General features: G+C 48.1%; 5 protein-coding genes across 5 annotated transcripts; 3 read left to right on the forward strand and 2 right to left on the reverse strand.

Moving 5' to 3' along the window:
- The first annotated feature begins 8 nt into the window (after window positions 1–8).
- On the forward strand, window positions 9–2164 carry DEU56DRAFT_808045 (WD40-repeat-containing domain protein). The gene is made up of 5 exons (XM_041353418.1): window positions 9–370; window positions 422–1060; window positions 1114–1637; window positions 1690–1870; window positions 1933–2164. Exons 1-5 carry the CDS (start codon window positions 128–130, stop codon window positions 2095–2097), a joined length of 1752 nt encoding a protein of 583 aa, XP_041207650.1. The 5' UTR covers window positions 9–127; the 3' UTR covers window positions 2098–2164.
- A 133-nt stretch (window positions 2165–2297) lies between these two features.
- On the reverse strand, window positions 2298–6838 carry DEU56DRAFT_871749 (meiosis protein SPO22/ZIP4 like-domain-containing protein; the record flags this gene model as incomplete). The annotated part of the gene is made up of 25 exons (XM_041355730.1): window positions 2298–2406; window positions 2459–2526; window positions 2577–2765; window positions 2969–3274; window positions 3322–3365; window positions 3420–3534; window positions 3567–3733; window positions 3777–3817; window positions 3870–4107; window positions 4237–4486; window positions 4549–4604; window positions 4671–4831; window positions 4975–5026; window positions 5095–5179; window positions 5238–5292; window positions 5400–5425; window positions 5476–5654; window positions 5791–5845; window positions 5909–6007; window positions 6064–6113; window positions 6184–6234; window positions 6295–6354; window positions 6408–6482; window positions 6546–6710; window positions 6775–6838. 25 exons carry the CDS (start codon window positions 6836–6838, stop codon window positions 2298–2300), a joined length of 2760 nt encoding a protein of 919 aa, XP_041207651.1.
- Window positions 6839–7195: 357 nt separating this feature from the next.
- On the forward strand, window positions 7196–7574 carry DEU56DRAFT_738090 (uncharacterized protein; the record flags this gene model as incomplete). Its single annotated transcript, XM_041348635.1, has 3 exons — window positions 7196–7271; window positions 7311–7370; window positions 7456–7574. Coding segments are annotated over 3 exons (255 nt in total), but the record flags the coding sequence as incomplete, so codon positions are not given.
- Window positions 7575–8421: 847 nt separating this feature from the next.
- On the reverse strand, window positions 8422–10920 carry DEU56DRAFT_808071 (uncharacterized protein). Its single transcript, XM_041353419.1, has 4 exons — window positions 10446–10920; window positions 9878–10394; window positions 9154–9826; window positions 8422–9104 (listed from the first exon to the last, which is right to left on the reverse strand). The coding sequence occupies exons 1-4, from the start codon at window positions 10678–10680 to the stop codon at window positions 8691–8693; spliced, it is 1839 nt and encodes a 612-aa protein (XP_041207653.1). The 5' UTR covers window positions 10681–10920; the 3' UTR covers window positions 8422–8690.
- Window positions 10921–14860: 3940 nt separating this feature from the next.
- DEU56DRAFT_871751 (chitin synthase III catalytic subunit-domain-containing protein) lies at window positions 14861–16110 on the forward strand (the record flags this gene model as incomplete). Its single annotated transcript, XM_041355731.1, has 4 exons — window positions 14861–15008; window positions 15064–15248; window positions 15299–15784; window positions 15841–16110. The coding sequence occupies 4 exons, from the start codon at window positions 14861–14863 to the stop codon at window positions 16108–16110; spliced, it is 1089 nt and encodes a 362-aa protein (XP_041207654.1).
- Between the last annotated feature and the right edge of the window lie 1493 nt (window positions 16111–17603).

Here is a 17603-nt window from a genome sequence, read left to right on the forward strand (position 1 = left end):
ACAGCCACCCGCGCTTTCGAAATCATCTGCACATTGTTCACAACAGCGACAACGTCCACCAAGTCTCCACTACTACATCTTCTGTGTATCTCCCAACCGACCTCCAAAGTGATAACATTGTGTCACAATGGTCAAAAATCCTCGGAAACGTCAAAAGACAGGCAAAATCCACCAAGCACAAGTCCCACTAGGTGCTGACCTGCACAATGACAGTAAAGACGACGAGGAGAGGCGTCTCGAAAACTTGCTGTTTGGTGTACCATATGCTCCTGAAAAGGCTGGAAAGGAGATACTGGTTGTTTCTGATGAGGAGGCAGACGATGACCAGCTTGATGTAGGACGAGAGTTTGAAAATTTGCTCGACTTGGATGTATGTGCAGAACTACTGGAAAATACACTCTATTATTCACGTCACCTGTAGCTTTTTTTCGTGGACGATAATGTTGGACCATCCGAGCTTAGCCAGGCTCCCCAAGACTTTGTACAGTCTGATGTGGAAGATGACGAAGAGCTCATAACACCGGAGGTCCCAGAAAGCGATGAAGACGAAGAAATCTCCACTATCCGCGAGGACATCCCCCAGCAGCCCAAAAAAACCAAAGCTCCCGCATGGACAGACCCAGACGATGTCAACGTTCAAGTCTCACTCGCATCAAATAATCGTCTTCGCAAATTGCGCGACGCGCCCTCTGACGATACAGTGGGAGGACGCGAATACGAGCGCAGATTACGCAGGCAGTTCGAACACATAAATCCAACTCCAGACTGGGCATCTATTGCACGCAAGAAAAGCGAACGCGCAAAGAGACGACGGACATCGGCTTCTGGATCTGAGAGTGAGGAGGATGTTGTGCCGGAGCTGCTGGCATCAACGGCCGGAATTTTTGGGACTACCAAGTCAAGACCTATACTCCCGAGCACACTCTCCATCGAGCGATTGCGGGATGCTAATCAAGCTGCACCAGCGGATGGCGAAATAAAAACGGTTGCATTCCATCCTTCGCCACACATTCCCGTCCTAATGACTGCAAGTGGAGACCGTCGCCTAAGACTTTTCCACGTGGGTGCTGCTCTCCATGTTTTTTGTACTTCAAACTTGAACTCGCTTGATAGATTGACGGTCTCACGAATCCTCATGCCCAAACTCTTCACGTCCCATCACTTCCTCTCACCAATGCCGTTTTCCACCCCAGCGGCACGTCCATATTGATGACTGGTCCACGGCCTTTCTACTACACTTACGATCTTCAATCTGGAGCATCCCACCGCTCCCCTCGGGGCTTATGGGGCACCACATTCTCTTCGGGCCGTGGGGACCAAGGCACGAGCATGGAGATTTCCTCCTTCAACCCAACAGGGGATATTCTCGCCGTTGCGGGACGGCGAGGCCAGGTTCACCTCGTCGATTGGCGATCAGGTGCAGCGCAAGTCGTGGGCGACCTCAAGGCAAACGCGAATGTGAAGTCTCTGTGGTGGTCGAAGGCTGGAGCAGGCGAGCTTCTGGGCTTGACTGAAGATTCACAGGTTTATGTTTGGAATATCGGGCAGCGCAAATGCGTGAAACGGTGGCAGGATGAAGGCGGGTTTGGTAGTCGAATATTTGGCGGAGATGGCCAAGGAAAATACTTGACTGTTGGGTATGTCTTTTGGTTTTGTGAGGCAGCTAATCACACTGACAATATGGTCAAGTTCAAACACAGGTTTGGTCAATGTCTACAACGCAGAGAGTACGGTCGATCTTGAGGGAAGCAAACCTAAGCCTTTGAAGACGATAGGCAACCTGACAACAAGTATCTCTACGTTGCGGTTCAATCACGATTCCCAGCTACTTGCAATAGCAAGTAACGATAAAAAAGATCAGATGCGGATGGTGTGTCACTATTGCATCTTTCCCAAGCTTTCATTCATTCAAATTGACGCGTTCCTATTCAGGTTCACTGCCCGTCGTTGACAGCGTTTGGGAACTGGCCCACGTCAAGTACCCCTCTCGGACATGTTACCTCTGTCGATTTCTCCCGTGAGAGCGAGTACTTGGCTATCGGCAACACTCGCGGTCGTGTACTACTCTATCAGCTGCGTCATTTCTCACAGCAATAAAAAATGCAGGTAGTCCAATTGGGCTTGCAATGCTACAAATACAAGAACAAATACACATAATAATACACATGTGAGGCGATCCAGTTGTGACGTTGAAGTTGTTCGATATTCGTGCGATCGCTTCATCTAGTCGGGTAGCGTGCTAGGAGGTCGCTATACGTCGTCGAGATCTGCTGCAGTATGTGGTGAAGTCCGATTTGTCATTGCGTTTTGCCTACCTTTTCTGCGCGTTGCCTACCATCGGGAACGAAGCGGCAGATAACGGTAGAACATTCGAACCAACGTTTTGCTTCGTCGACCATGGATGCACTGAGGTAGATGGGTCCTGCGTCAGCATACATTACATGAGATATTCACTGACTGAAGACACTCGAGGCCGGTGTTGTACGCTGTGCTCAGAAGCCACTGACGCTCGTCCAAAGGATAGAGCTTCCGTACAAATTTGTGAGCCAAGATACAGTGCGAGACTGGAATGTTACCAGATCACCGCCGTCCCTAGCGTCGCCGTGCTCCTCCAGTACAGCAATAGCTTGGTCCACGTAGCCAATTGCCTTGGATCGATCGGATCCTGTTGCTCTTGTCAGTAGTATAAGACACATCGCTCGGAGCCACCGGGAAAATTTCTCCAGAGAAAAATGTCCGCGAGCTAAACAAGCGTGTAGTGTGGCCTACAACGCAGGGTTAAGGTAAGTAATTGATGACTTCCACATGGACCTACCTCTAGCGCTGTGAAAAGGACTAAATTTGACTAGCATAAGCTTCATCGTGAAGCTGAAAATAATATCTACCGTGCATGGGGCAGTTTTTGTCCTCCCACTAGGAGTAACGTTGAACACGTCATGCACAGAAAGAGCTAAAAAAAAATTCTCACTAGAGTGTCAGCGAACGCCTCGTACGTTTCCAATGAATCACGATCGGAGCGAGATGCCTCCTGTATGCAGAATAAGTTCCTGTCTGATTTATTAAAAGGGAATTGTAACCGTCCCTCAATTGTGGCCAGGACCGTGTTCCAATCCGACAGGTGAGTTGCTGCTTCGACGATAAAAACTCGTAAAATCTGCAAGGATGACTGAAGTCGAGGAAGGTCCTCTTGTGATACCTTCTCCTCCCGCAAAACCTTGACGATGCGCTGTGATGATTGATTGACCTCGTTGAACAGATCGCGGTATGTCTCAGGCTGAAAAAAAAGTCAGTAGAAGGTTTCGCAAGAGGACCTTGAAATACTTCAATCGATTCTGTCTGCGACCGCAAACGTCTGAAAGACATAACTGTGCAAAAAGGTATGGTCACTTTAGTCTTCTAAGGAATGTAGCGAGACGTACCACGGCCTGAAGCGGATGCGAACGAGGCATTAACCAAGTAAACGTAAATTGCCTGGTCCACCTCTACAGTCGCATGTAGTATGTAGAGCTCGAGAAGCTGTGCGACGAGCTTAAACTCAAGAAAATAATTGTCAAAAAATCACTGACTCGTCTCGCTGCGTCAAAGATGTCAGATATTTGATTTTCTCTGTCTTCCCAATCCGAGCAAGCTTGGATAGCACAATTGTATGCAGTTCTCCAGAGCCAAGATACGTCTCTAACAAGCATGGCAGGCTGTTCACAAGACTCTGCAACAGTCACCGCTGCCACATCCACTGCGTTAGAACACGTGCAAGTGGTCCATAAATTTCGACCAACCAATCTTCAAGTGGTGGAGTAATGACGCCACTAAGCGCTCCCTGACACAATTTTCAGCTCGATATCTCGATGGGCTTAACACCGCAAACTCACAAATCGGCAGCGGGTTCTCCAAGGAGCTTGATGATAAGCCTTATTATACACCTTACCAGCGCCATGGCTTCAGTGATGTTCTCCACGTTCTCTCGGAAGTTCAACGTTTCAAGAAGAGCCTTCAGCACGTTAAGAAGAAGGTTCTTCATGTCCATATCATGCGCCAGCCGGCAGGCCAATAAAATCATCTTGCGGTCGAAGTTCACCGCATGTACCATATTCCGTATTGATTGTATCGCTGATAAATGACCATCAATTAGAGGACATTGATCAGTTTTTGTTCAGAATGGAGATACCTTCATCTTCCAGTCCTGTAATTAGCATAGATGAGATACATATCACGCTATCAGGCCATAGACTCGCAAACCTTGATGCACGGCAATAAGAAAGGTTACATATTGCGTCGTAGCTTCTGTGTCAGGACAGCGGCGGATGACCGACCCCGCGTGAGCGTAGTCCTTTCGCTTAAGATGCGCTAGGGCAGCTTTCCGAAAACACTTTGAGCTGCTGACAGGGCCTAAACTTGCAAATATAGAATGAGTGCCACAACTGAACCAGTCCGCAGCTTCTTTCCATCGCCCCGCATGATAATGGCGATCACCGTATTGCCATAAAAGCTATGAAAAACGTTCAAAAATTCCATTATAAATTGAACGAACGGAATGGAGCATGCACATACCGTAATGCAAGCTGTGGCCGGAGCTTTGAGAAGCTCAAATTCCACGTCACTCAGTTCTACGCAGAAAGGTAAATAGTTCGCACAAGCCTGTATACAGCAACAAAATAAAGATGGGACCCTACCCTTAAAAGATGCATGTAGATCTTGCACGGCCCTGTCGTGTTTGTCATCTTTGGAACAATGGAATACGAGAGATATGAGAAGCCTTTCCACGGCGTCTGTGCTCCAAGAGCACTGTAAGGCCCGATGAAGGCAGTACTGAATTGCACTCGTGACTAATTGGCTGCGCCCAGATTGAATCAAGGGAACAACTCCACCATATCAGACGACTTACTGATACTGAGAAAGCGTCCGAAGTTCCTGTAGTATACTTTTGAAACGCAATCTGAGAAAACGAAGTGGATTACAGCATTCCCATAAACTCACTCGGTAAGATTGCTTTCTGAATATGACATGTTGTCAATGATGGCTTGTAGGGCTAATGAAGAACGTGAGTAATCACATCCCGCCACTAAATGTGGAAGATTCCGGGTCAAGAAAGTTCACCTTGAAGAAGAACAGTATCTCCAGCTTTTCGCCGCTTTATGACAGCCAACTTCATCCATCGGAGTTGCTGGTATTCGGACCTTACCTACAAGAACGTGGGTAAATGCCACTTGAGCATATCATTTTGGCAGGACTTTGCTTACGTTGTCCACAGAAGGATCGATAGTTGCGATAACTTCTTCTAGCGCGGTTTCCGCTCTGATCAAATTCTCTGGATCCTGGGATGATGACAAGAAGTAGCCACGGGCTGATAGGGGGCCGATCTGAGCCCCCTTGTACCATACTATGATTGTACTCAAGTTCACTTACCCAGACTCCTGAGAACCGATCTCTGCCCAGGATTGAGCAACGAATGATGTGTACTCGAAAAAAAATACGCACCTTGAGCTCAACAAGCTCAGCATTAGTCGCGCAATCGAGTGGCTCAATAACGGAAAACGCCTTTTGCATCCATCGAATAGCATCCTGAGCCTTGTTCTCTTCTGGCGCCGATTTGCTGTCCTGATAGCAACTTCTCAAAAGCGATTTTCCAATGTCCAGAAGCTTAGTCGCGAGCGTCTCTCGCTGAAAATGTTTACCATGAGAAGTATGGTCGACCGAATGGGACTTACGTCATGATTAGACAGGAGCACGAGCCGTCCGTCATTCTCTATGAGGACAATCAGAGCGGCTCATATTAAACGACTCAGGGACGACCTGTGATTTTGTCAGCCATGAAGGCCGCTAACCCTTCATTTCCTTCCCTCCAAGCCTATTTCACGAAAGTTCCTAAATATATCAAACGCCTCCAAATCACGAGGATTAGAGTCCTCACTGCTTCCATTCTGGTTGAGAGGTAGACAGCTGTAACACATGCCTTGGCTTGGTGATTGGTGCCACTCGGGTCGTCAATATTTCTCAGCGCTTCCTCATACTTGAAGCAAATTAATGATGAACCACCAAATGACATAGCGAGGAAAAAAAAATAACCTTCGCCGCACAACCTAGTACGCTCGATGCGGTGTCATTGTGACCGAGTTCTGGATCCGTGATGTTATTTGCAGATACGAAAATATAAAATATTTGTTGGGCCTTTGTTTAAAAACGTACCGGACAGGGTTGCGCCAGTCTTGCTCGCAATTTGGAGAATATGTAATAATGCTGATAGGACATAAAGTAAATGAGCGACAATCACGCAAGAATTCTTGGACTTCTCCTAACCTTCAGCGTCAGGCTTAGGTTCCAACCCTGCTTCCATGAGGCGAAAACCAGCTAGCCGCACTGGCCAAGGGCGTCAAGTGAGACCAATCACACGAACAAAAAAAAAGGCATACAAGCGGCGACGACAGCGCGGCTGTCATGCGCAGAGCCTTGACGGACCACGCCGGACGCATTCCACAGGTTGACACCTAAAGCGAGACACTTGGGGTTTCATGATTGTTCACCATTGATACCGAACAATGATAGCGAACCTTCCTGATCGAGTAAATCTGATAACTGGCTGTTTTTGCTCGTCTTCAGCCGCTGTTCTGTGAATATCTGTGCAAGCGAGGCTATCTTATGTAAATCTCTGGTTATGGTTTCATCCTTGGTGGTGATTGCGTCCTTTAGCTTCGGTTTGGTCTTGATCAAGAGTTCTTGGGGTTATGTGTAGCCCATCAGGTGCGATGAATACGTCTGATGGGGGTCGGAGATTGATACCTTTGATTTCGTCATAGAGTTCCTGTGGACTCCGAGCCCGACTCTTCTTCCCTCCAGGGGACATATCACTTGTTCTGATAACAATATGGGTGTAAAGGCGTAGAAGCGCGTATGTCACAGCGTAACGTGGTGTGACGAAACGCGTTGCATCAGTACTAACTCCAAATCCGGTCAGGTTAGCTTAACCCTTTCCTTGCACGCCCAAAAACTTTTATTTTTGAAAAATCTCGTTCTATACCGTCTACGGCCGCCATTTGCTTTTGCTTTGTTGTTGCTGCGCAATTAACCACAGAGAATGGAGTTAGATCACAAGTCGGGTGTGGAACAGCAGCTCAAAGCAGCCGCATGGAGGGTTCGTGTTATTTTATAAAAATATAAATAAAAAATTGACATTGAAATGATGGCATATTATCATCGTTAGGAGGCTCGGAGAGATGGGATATTTGCTGGCTTGACGTCGGGCCTGGCAGGAGGCAAGTTAATTCACGTGCCCCCATGTGCCTTGTAACGGACACCTGATATCACGATCCGGGCAGCACTAGTAGGCTCAAAATTTATGGGCTTTGGCCGGAATAAAACTATTATCAGTGGTGCTCGTGAGTGTGTCCACCCTAGATTCATCACCCCCATACTAAGCAGTGACTGATATGAAATTCGATGAAACGAAACTTGGTCCTTCAGTGACGGGTCTGCTATCCGGTTACTTCTTCACCCAAGCGTTCCTTTCATCCAACATGGCCCAATTGAGATCACAATCTGTATCGTCAGACACTGAAACCGACCCCTGGCCCCGCATATAAGTAATTCGGAAGGGCATCATTATTAACCTGTGAGTTGGCGATTGTACAGAGGCGTCGAAATCTGTCAAATGTAACTCCAAATGGCCTTTGCAACAATGCTATTACTAGGGGCGTGGTAAGGAACACGGGGGTTCGACATGAAAAAGCCCTCATTGTCAATCCCTTTGTGGGACAGGAAAAGATCCATCATGCGTATCTATCAGACTTGGGCCGTGATATGATAGGCCCTCACATGCCAATTCTGGTCGCAGGTGGTGATGGGTTACTCCGGGATGAACGCTAAAATTCTTTTCGTAAAATAGTTAGGTCGTCTCGTCACACTGGGCCCAACCTATTTATGAAGCTACACCGTTCGATTACGGTGAGAACGAGACCAGAACTTGAAAGTATCGTTATAATGAGGATATAGGGGCACGGAGTACTGGGAAATAGACGTCCCGGAGGCACACGGAGACATCCTGTGCCAATGCCACCGTACGTGAATGCAGATCGACTCATACCTGTAGCAGGGGCATCAAAAGCCTGGCGCGATCTGTAACAAGGGCTCCGATGACACGATGGGGACCGCGGAGTGCGGACTGGGCATGATCAGGCATGATACCGTCATTCTCACTGACCTATGCGGGAAAAAAAAAAGATGGGCTTCTGCGCACATGCATTCCAGACTCGGAAGACCATTGAAATTTTAGGCTGTTTCGGCCATAGATCTATCAAGCCGCACCAATAACAACACTGTAACTGTACAGTTACCAACTTACCGTTGTTAGTAGGCCTTAATAAGTACATCACATCAAGGTTCATGTGGCTTGTGATTGGTTTACCAAGTAATCCCACCAGCTCCGACGACTTCGATGTATGTCAGTTTAGCATTCTTTCTCGTATAGTAGTAGCTAACTATGAGGGTAATGTAATCTCTGCTTGATCTCTGCTAACAGAAAGTGGAAATGTAAGTGAAATACAAATGCGGATGCCGAGAATGTATGTCAGTGTCAATGAATTGCGTGCAACGAAATGATATGGCGAAAAAAGTGCAAAGTTGAAGTTCGATGTGAAAAGTAGAAGAACCGATGAGATGCAAATAATCGCGTGCATTAAACAGGAATGAGTAGCCAAGGACTATCTGCCATAAGACCAATTATAAGGATACACGGGAGATTCCCGCTGACTAGAAGCAGAGTAAAAATGGACACCAGGTGGTCCTGCGTTGGCGAAAGGAGCTGACGGAACTGCGTTTTCCCTCAAGGGAGGTAATTGCAAAGAACTTTCGCCATATGAAGGAGGTCGAGCAAGCTTCCGAGACCAGACGGCATCGTGCAGGTGAGGAAGAGGCACGGCTCGCACGTCGACGTGTATTTCGTAAGGGCTGACAGACTCGGACTGGATATCCTGTGGCATATACGACGGGGGCGGATAAGATGGCGGAGGTGGAGGCTGAGGTTGATAACACCGCAATCGGGTTTTACGGCGAACTCTTTCTTCTTCCGCTGCATTGTCGGTCGATGACCCAGCAAGCGAGTAATAATAAAGGTTCTACCACGAATGTGAGATAGATTATGCAGATGAGACGGAAAGAACATACCTGAGGAACGTTCACGGGTCCTTCCGCAGAGTAGGCAGCTACCAAAGTCTGCGGGCGTGAATCACCTTGTTGGGCAGACCGTAAGGAGTGTGGCGAAGATGATGACAATGACATCTTGGCAAAGGACTGCAAAGATTCAACTGGTGAAGCCGAATGAGGGGCCGTTGGATAACTTGTTTCCGGAATTTGCAAAGTCATGCCCGTGGGACGCTTCAATGGCGGTAACTCGTGGAACGATGACGAAGTCGGTGAGAACGCGTCAGCAGCCGAGCGTTTCAAACCAGGGGCAAGACATGGCGAGAGAACGGGATTCGGCGGAGTCACGTGATATGAAGACGAATAAGTACGAGGATGAATGGGTTGTTCGGGCGAGGTCGAACGTGCGCGGTGGGATGACGAGTGACATCTCCATCTATAGGAACGAATTGGTGCTGCGGACATCGGCTGAGTGTGACGAGGCGTCCGATGCCGGACGCGAGTATGACGCCATCTACGACACTCTCGTTCTTTCGCGTGGACAAGTCCTCTCAATAAGTGCATCCACGAATCGTAGGTCTTCTTCGATATGTAAAGGTTGAAGTTGATTCCCATTAAAAATTCCTTCTCCATTCGGGTAATTTCAGTCAATTCGATACCAGAAACCTCCGACCAGGTCTTATTGGTGTACGTGTTGCTAGAATCATGGTTGAGAACACAATAACGTAAATAGGCACAATGAACTCACTCATCGAGAAATTTGTTTGCCATCATGAGCGCGGCGACCGCGATGCGAAACTCACTTCCGGGCAAACCAGCGGTGAAACGGTTTCGTTCCTTGAGTCGCCATATGTAATGGAGAGACAAGACGATCACCGATTGGCTGACCTGGGTAGTTTCTAGCAACTTCTGCATAAAGGACACAAAGGTCGGCGTTGCAGCAAGCTGAAGAGAGGAGGTGGCGGCAGGAATTTCAGGTGAATAGGGAGGGGTGAGTGGTTGAGTAGATGTCGAGGTCGAAAGTGACGAAGAGAACCATAGGTAGCATATCATTTCGCAAGTTTTCTCTGCGATGTAATGTGATGATCTCTTGAGGGAGTCGTCAAACCAATCAATTGGACGAGGGACATCTTCAGACGGTGCAGGCTTTTGCTGAAAGGGATGCGCGTGGTGGTCCACCTCGCTCACATAGGGTTCGGGTGACACGTCCGCGACGTGAACAGGTCGCGACCAAGCAGACGCGTCTTGAGTACGCGGTGGTGTTACTTTGGCTAGATGAATAACTAATGATGAGAATGAGAGTAGGAAACACGTACTTGGATGCATGTATGATACCTGACGATCAAAGTGAGCAATGGGTGGCAAGGACGTCACCTGGGGAGCGCCGATCCTTGGTAGAGATGCAGACATTGGAGGAGTCAGGAGGCCAGTGTGTGCTAGCGGACGCCAAGCAGACCAAGTTGCTAGGAGCTCAGTGGGCAATGAGGGACGTGATGTCGAGCCCATTTTGCAAGGAGTTAATGGGAGAGATGGAGGAGTATAAAGGGCCATTTGGATGAACCTGGAATTGAGTTCGGGAGGGCAATAACAAGTGTCGGGATCATGAAGATATATAAAAAGGAAATGTCGTATGTATTGGATGGAGGTGTAAAATTGGCGGACATGGTTGGCATATTCCGCTTAGAGACAAAAACAGGGGATAGCGTGTCTAGCACCCGGAATGCTAAGGGTTGAGTGAGTTGAATTGGAAGAACTACAATTGCAGCGCCTCCGAGCCCGCTTCGTAGTCTTTAGTAACTGCAAGCGCTCCGTTAGATCTTAGACGTTTTTTTTTTTGCTAAGATTGACTTGTCCCCGTCAAATTTAAATTTGTCTGATTTTCACAGATTTAACCTTACATTTTCATCGGCATCAACGGCATGGGGGAATCCCCAGGGATTCCCCATAGCCTTACCACTAACTCATTTCCTAATAAAGTATATTTTGATCACATGACCGTCAACTAAATAATAACCGCGGTCAAGTTTCACCTTACACGTGACTGACATCCGGAACTTCCCCTGTTCCAGTATTTACTTAATTATTAGATATGACAGTTAAAATGGAGAGGGCGCTTTGTTACAGATTGTGCCCCCACAAGTACCTGCTGATTGGCTCATTGTCGGATGAGCAAGTGTTCGCGCTAGACCGTCGCTTGGCAAACGGAGCAATCACTCCATCTATCAGATTTTTTTTGCACCATCGAGAATCAACCTTGCCTTGAAAGATATCAAGCCCGCGGTGCTGAAAGGCTCTGACGTGAGATTTCTGCTGAGAAACTACCAACGATCCATAGCAATGGCATGCGACTTCGGAAAGTGATTATACTAACCTTCAAAGGCGGCAACTTTTCGGACCTGGTGACCCAAAACAGTCATTTCTATTAATTTACAAGTCACCCCTTCTCCCGTGATTGAGTCGGATGCTGTGCCGGGACTACTACCGTTTCATCACGATAGTCCTAACAGGAATTACTATACAGCTATGTTACAACCAACCGTGCTTCCAAACGCTCGCGGAAGAATGACAGGTTCTCAGTTGATTCAAGGAAAGACATATCACAAGGGACCATGCCGGGAATCACAAGATAGCTACAGCATGCCGTGGCACACGCGCATTCACAGTGCAGGCCCCGAGTAGCGATACGAATCGTGCATGCCCAAATTACCACAAAAGCTCGACAAAGGCATTATTTTCATGATCAAAGTCCCCGTGGTGCCTTGAACACAGCCACGAGGCCTTGACCTAGATAAGATAATAATTGATCTGGCCAGGTCAAGCCGCGCCTTGTCCATAAATTATAAAGCCGTGGAGTGTGTTTCAGGAGAATTCGACCATGTTCCACATCTATCTTACACGATACAGGGGGGGTACTATGCCACGGAATCAGTCAACACTCTTTTCTCACTATTGACACCTTGTGGCTAAGGTACGTGAGGGTCATGGAAGGTTACTTCACATTTGGGGTGTGAGTTGGCTAATGTAGCATACATACAATATAAGCTCTCGCTTGATTTATGAACCCAAAGGCAGGTGCCAGGGTTAGTGGGCGGCGGTTCGCAAAGATGGTAAGCAGTCGTCAAACGCCTTCGAAGTTCATCTTCGATATCAACCCAGCCCCAGCGGCAGGCGAGGGGTTAATTGAAAGTAACTTGATCCGGTAAGCCCACTATCCATTGAATTCAAGTAGTATTAAGTGGGAATCCACGAAGTCCCCGCAAGGCGCCATGGCTCTGATTCCTTGATCACTTGGCACAAGTCCATAGTGATTTCCATGCGCCCGAAGCGGAGAATGTGGCGTATGATTTGGAGCTCACATCATGGACTTTCAGCGGTACTGTCCAGAATAAAACGGCAATCTACTTTTAGACCCCTCCCCTCTCACGTATTTGGCAAAACAGCCATGGCCTCCATCGCTACGCAACGGGCTAAACCAGCCTAAGTTTGACTACTTCTCTACCGCATGTATACGCATGAGGAGGCGAGCAAACCGTAGCCAAGTTGCCCGGCACGCAAATCACAGAAACCATATCGACATTTGACAATGCCACGTTCAATCATCCGGCCCTGTTTGGCTGACAACCCATATTAGCCGCTACTTTCCGCAGTCGAGCCCAAATGGATCCTGCGCTTGTACAATCACCGAGGCATTCACTGTCGCTAAAATGACATCTTTGGTCGAATTCCGCCCGCGAAATGAGGGTGGACCCGTTTTATTTTATTTTGAAATATCGGTCGAAATGGCATTTGTGAAGGATGGCTACGGCCTCAGTTCTTTCCACATGGTGTTCCGTCGAAGCCTACCTATCCATAGCTATGTACTTAGTTGTGGCACACCAAAATGGCAGCTGCCTGAGCGTGAGCCAACCATCCGGATTCGATTGTAAACAAAGCTTCCCAAACTTGCACATGATGTACGTGACCCTGCGGCGTCATTACTCATTTTGATGAGCGCAAGGAAAAGGATGCTTTTGATCTTCGGCTATGGCCACTGATTCGGCGGTAACGAACAAGGCTCCAGCGCGTGTTCTGAACAATGGAACCACGGAGGTATCTTAGCAGACGAACTAGTAGTACTCTAACTTTGTAGGCAAAGGCCTAGATTGTTAGGATCCCAAAACTAGGCTTGTAAAACGCCACCAAGTAAGGTTCAACGCCAACGCGGCTGTTGGCGTTCAACGGAGAAGCCTCAACTGTGTGCATTGATTTGAAACGGACGATCCGAAAAAAAAACGCCTGTCATGAAACGAACTTGGGAAACCCTGAAGCAAAGCCGTTACCCCATCCATGGGAGTGGGCGTGCAACTCAGCCTCAGTTAGCCAGAGTGTCTTCAGATACTAACGGCTTACTCCCAAAGGAGATACTTCTGTCATACTCCAAACTGAATAGTCAAGGGACGTTTTTTGCATTCCCGAAAGTCCCACATAGATCAGCGTGTGCGATGTCGTCAGTATTCCGGTGTTCGCAGAAGTCGGGCTACAAATACGAGGGATGTCTGCATTCGAAAAGCCGAGTTCCAATACCGATACTTGCAACCAGTAATATCAGCCGTTGTAGTAATAATATACACATGTTCGTAGCATGGGGTGTGATGGCGCGGCACGTGGTGTCCAGACTAAGGATGTCAGAACAGTTTATCAAGGGTAATGCAGCGTATGCGCAGTGCACGTACGTTCTGCCCACAGCGCGGCGAAATCGTAAGACATATGTAGGTGATCCGTTATTTACGCGTGACATGAGGTGACATGGTGGGAGATATCAACGTGTACCGTGGCTAACTGGCAGACACCAGGCGCCGTCACCCGTGCCGTTTCGTAAGAATGCGGATCTTGCAGTCACCGGTTGCAAAGCTTCAGTCCGCAATGGGCCATCCAACAACCGAACAGTACAGCGTTGTCAACCCGTCATGGGCGGGCATGGACTAGGGCGTCCTATGTATATTTTTTTGGGCAGTACATATGAACGCACCTAATCAGGAATTGCCTTGCGATACAGTGAAGGCCGACCGCGGCATCCTCTTCTGAGCAGTGTGTCAAATTGGGATCAGAATCGATTGTCCTCAGTCCTTGAGGAGCCATATTGAAATGTTCATGCAAGGTCACCAAGGCAAAAGAAGTTTGTTAAAGATACTGTTCAGAAACATGTCTTCGCCGTGGCATCGATGGAATGTCGTGTCGTGTCGTGCTGTTGACTTCATTTCAGGTGCACATAATGAGCGTATCGGCTGCCTTTGATCGAAGAGAACACGTCCTAGAAAGACCATTTGTATACGAGTGGACAAGGTGTCGATTCCAAGTCACTTGTGGGTTTAGGGAGAGACCTGGAGAGACCCATGCTGTCTGGAGAGGTGGCGTGGGAGAGCAATTCAGCCTGCCTGTGCAAGTCGTTGTCTGCCATCTCGGCTTCAACGCACCGCATTCACATAGGGCGACGAGCCCGCTCCCTGTCTTTTCACACAATACCCGCTAGGTGTGGTTTACTTGCAGGCCAGTTACCCGAAGACCTGCCAGATATTCCAAGTCGTTCGGACTAATCACCTTTCGCTCGCTTTCTCTCGATATCAAGGCCCTTCACAAAGCGGCACGTTGAACGGAACCAGGCCAGGGCCCTGCACCCACCAAATATTACCCGACATTCATCTCTCAAAAGCTCGCACAACACCCCTCTAAGTACTATCATCTACTTGGAGCTATGGCCATCACGTTTGGCTCCTTCGATGGAGTGTGCAGCACTGCTGCTCTCGTCATTTGCCCATTGATGGGTACATCTGGACAAGGCGTGGAACCTACATGCTACTCACGCAACGTTCAAATCGGCCAGACCCTCATTTTCCAGCCCTGTATGTATTCCAACACTATGGATATAGCGTACGAGGCTGATTTTCATCCGTTCAGCAACATGTTTTGTTCATATCGTCGCAATAATCATGACCGCAATCATGATCTATCATATTCGCTCAAAGTACACCGCGGTTGGACGCAAAGAGATCGTGATGTTCTTTTGGTTGTACATGGTCATCGAGCTTCTCGCAATGTTCCTAGACTCGGGAATTATACCGACTGCAAACGTCAGCTATCCCGTGAGTTGCCATGCAAAATCATGCCATGATCATGTCACAAATGTGCGTAGTGGTTTGCTGCAGTCTATACAGGTCTAGTAGCAACCGCCTACTGCTGTCTGCTTATCAACGGCTTCGTTGGATTCCAATTCGCTGAAGACGGAACGCCTCTTTCCCTTTGGTTCCTTCGGATATCCTGCTTCGCCGTCTTCGGAGCATCATTCTTCATCTCTATCGCCACTTTCAAATCTTTTGTTTCATTCTCTCCTTCGAAACCGACCGGGCTCTTCGTCATTTACCTCATCTGGCCCATCCTTTGTGTCGCCACATATACCATCTCGCAACTCATTCTAGTATTCCGGACTCTTGACGACCGCTGGCCTCTCGGTGACATCATCTTCGGAATCGCATTCTACGCGATCGCTCAAGTTCTCCTGTTCGCTTTCAGCGTCACCATATGTAATGCCATCAAGCATTACTTGGACGGCCTCTTCTTCTTCACCCTGTGTGTCCTGTTGAGTGTGATGATGGTATACAAATACTGGGATAGTATCACGGTACGTGTGTTTTTGGATTATCTGTTACACCCATCTATATATATTATTTTTCACAGCGTGAAGACCTCGAGTTCTCCGTCGGATCCAAAGCTGCGGTCTGGGAAGTCAAGGACCCGCTTCTCACGGCTTCTGTTACGACCCCTGGTGGAGACTACGAGGAGGACACATCAAGCTACCACGCTGGCGCTGCGAGCCTTGTAGGCGGCGTTAGTGGCACGCAATATTACGGCGGGAAGCCAACGTATGGTGGTGCCCAGGGTGGTTACGGCCAAGGAGGCTATGGCGGTGCGAGAAGGGCCTACCCACCAACATCTGAAGGCTATTGAGGACTTTTGAAATGGACTATTGCATGAATGTAGATATGGACGACAGTGGTTCAAACGTTCACGGTACTTTTTCTACAAACACTAGCTTTAATTCACTCACATGATCAGGATCTTTTATGGGTGAATAGACATGCAGATATGAATGCTCCACACTTGTTTCGGGGAGAGGCTGATCAGACTGGCCGCCTGATCCAGATCATTACATTATCTCGCAGGACTCGGATGTTGCTCAGATCATAGATGAAGACAGATCTGAGAGCGTAGATGGAATCTATCTTTGAACGATCATCGACGATCACGCCATTTTGCGGTCTGAAAATGCGACCTGATATCATCTCGTACACATTCAATTATGCTTCGAATCTGATGAACGCCCCGTACCATCGTAGCATTAATGCGCTGAACATCGAGGGATCAAGAGTGTGCATTGAATCAGGCTGTACCCTGGCTGTACACATCGCCGTCGTTGACGATATCATGACATGATATTATATACCTCCCAGGTGTTTGCTGTGTTACTTTGGAAGGTTGCGGCGGCACAGGGGACTAAGACTTTTGATGTGACAATTCCATGTGGCGATATAATCGCTGTGCCTCGTCCACTTCCGATGAGCATCAGATGCGAGTGCCGGAAATATACTTGGCAAGACCACCTAGAGTCCGCAGCCTGAGCGCGCACTATGTACAAGTCTGTCCATGAGGGTGTCGGGCCGATTGGAGGGGCTGTGAGGGGTGTTAATTCGTTTTCAACAGGGGATATTTTGTGGGGTGATATAGGGTGATATCTGTGAAAAAAGGAATGGCCCGTGGTACGAGGCAATAATTATGTGCCTTGAGACAAGAAATACGTTCACAACACCTACATAAACTGCACAGTGAGGATATGATATAATTTAGTATGATGCCAACAGGTGCTCACTACATCGTTGTAGTTACAAGTCCCCCGTAGAGTCACTTGTCATTGATGAGACTAGTGATCCTTGTCAGATCAATGAAAAACGACATCTCTCATGAAAAAGGAGGCTCCGTCCGGGGCTACAATTTAATCGCCCACATCGCATGCTGCGCCGCATCGGTTGCAAGGAAGTTTCGGTTCTTGAAGAGCCCGGTCGGCGAGATGAATACACCGATCACCAATGTGTGCCGTTTTTGCGTGTCGTTATAATTTATGGATGGTGAATAGATCAAAGCCGTTGTGACGATGGAGCACATGCATTGCGTATGGGTAGGGCCTCCACGAGCATCCACGCTCTAGACCGGCGGTACCTTAGCGTCGCCATCAATGACAATGTACGAGGAGTCGGACGGGTACGGATGAAAGTTTGCTTGCATTCCGCTTGGTCTTGAACAGTTTTTCCTGATATCAAAAGATCGCCGTAATAGTAAGTGGACAGCCACAAATTGAGGAGTCCGTTATGGTCAAACTGGTTTTGACGAGCAGTGCAGAGTTAACAATTGCAAGAAGATCCGTTTAACCAAAAATGCATGGATGT

This window comes from Suillus clintonianus, assembly GCF_016758775.1.
Source record: "Suillus clintonianus strain FC179 chromosome Unknown DEU56scaffold_43, whole genome shotgun sequence".
NCBI lineage: Eukaryota > Fungi > Basidiomycota > Agaricomycetes > Boletales > Suillaceae > Suillus > Suillus clintonianus.

Bases quoted from the DNA above. Each gene is read 5' to 3' on its own strand.
- DEU56DRAFT_808045 (XM_041353418.1), top strand. From the start codon at position 128: ATGGTCAAAAATCCTCGGAAACGTCAAAAGACAGGCAAAATCCACCAA. The intron at 1,638-1,689 runs GTATGTCTTTTG...AATATGGTCAAG, and splicing joins GGAAAATACTTGACTGTTGG to TTCAAACACAGGTTTGGTCA. The intron at 1,871-1,932 runs GTGTGTCACTAT...GTTCCTATTCAG, and splicing joins AAAAAGATCAGATGCGGATG to GTTCACTGCCCGTCGTTGAC.
- DEU56DRAFT_808071 (XM_041353419.1), bottom strand. From the start codon at position 10,680: ATGGCCCTTTATACTCCTCCATCTCTCCCATTAACTCCTTGCAAAATG. The intron at 10,395-10,445 runs GTACGTGTTTCC...ATCTAGCCAAAG, and splicing joins GGTATCATACATGCATCCAA to TAACACCACCGCGTACTCAA. The intron at 9,105-9,153 runs GTATGTTCTTTC...CATTCGTGGTAG, and splicing joins GACCCGTGAACGTTCCTCAG to AACCTTTATTATTACTCGCT.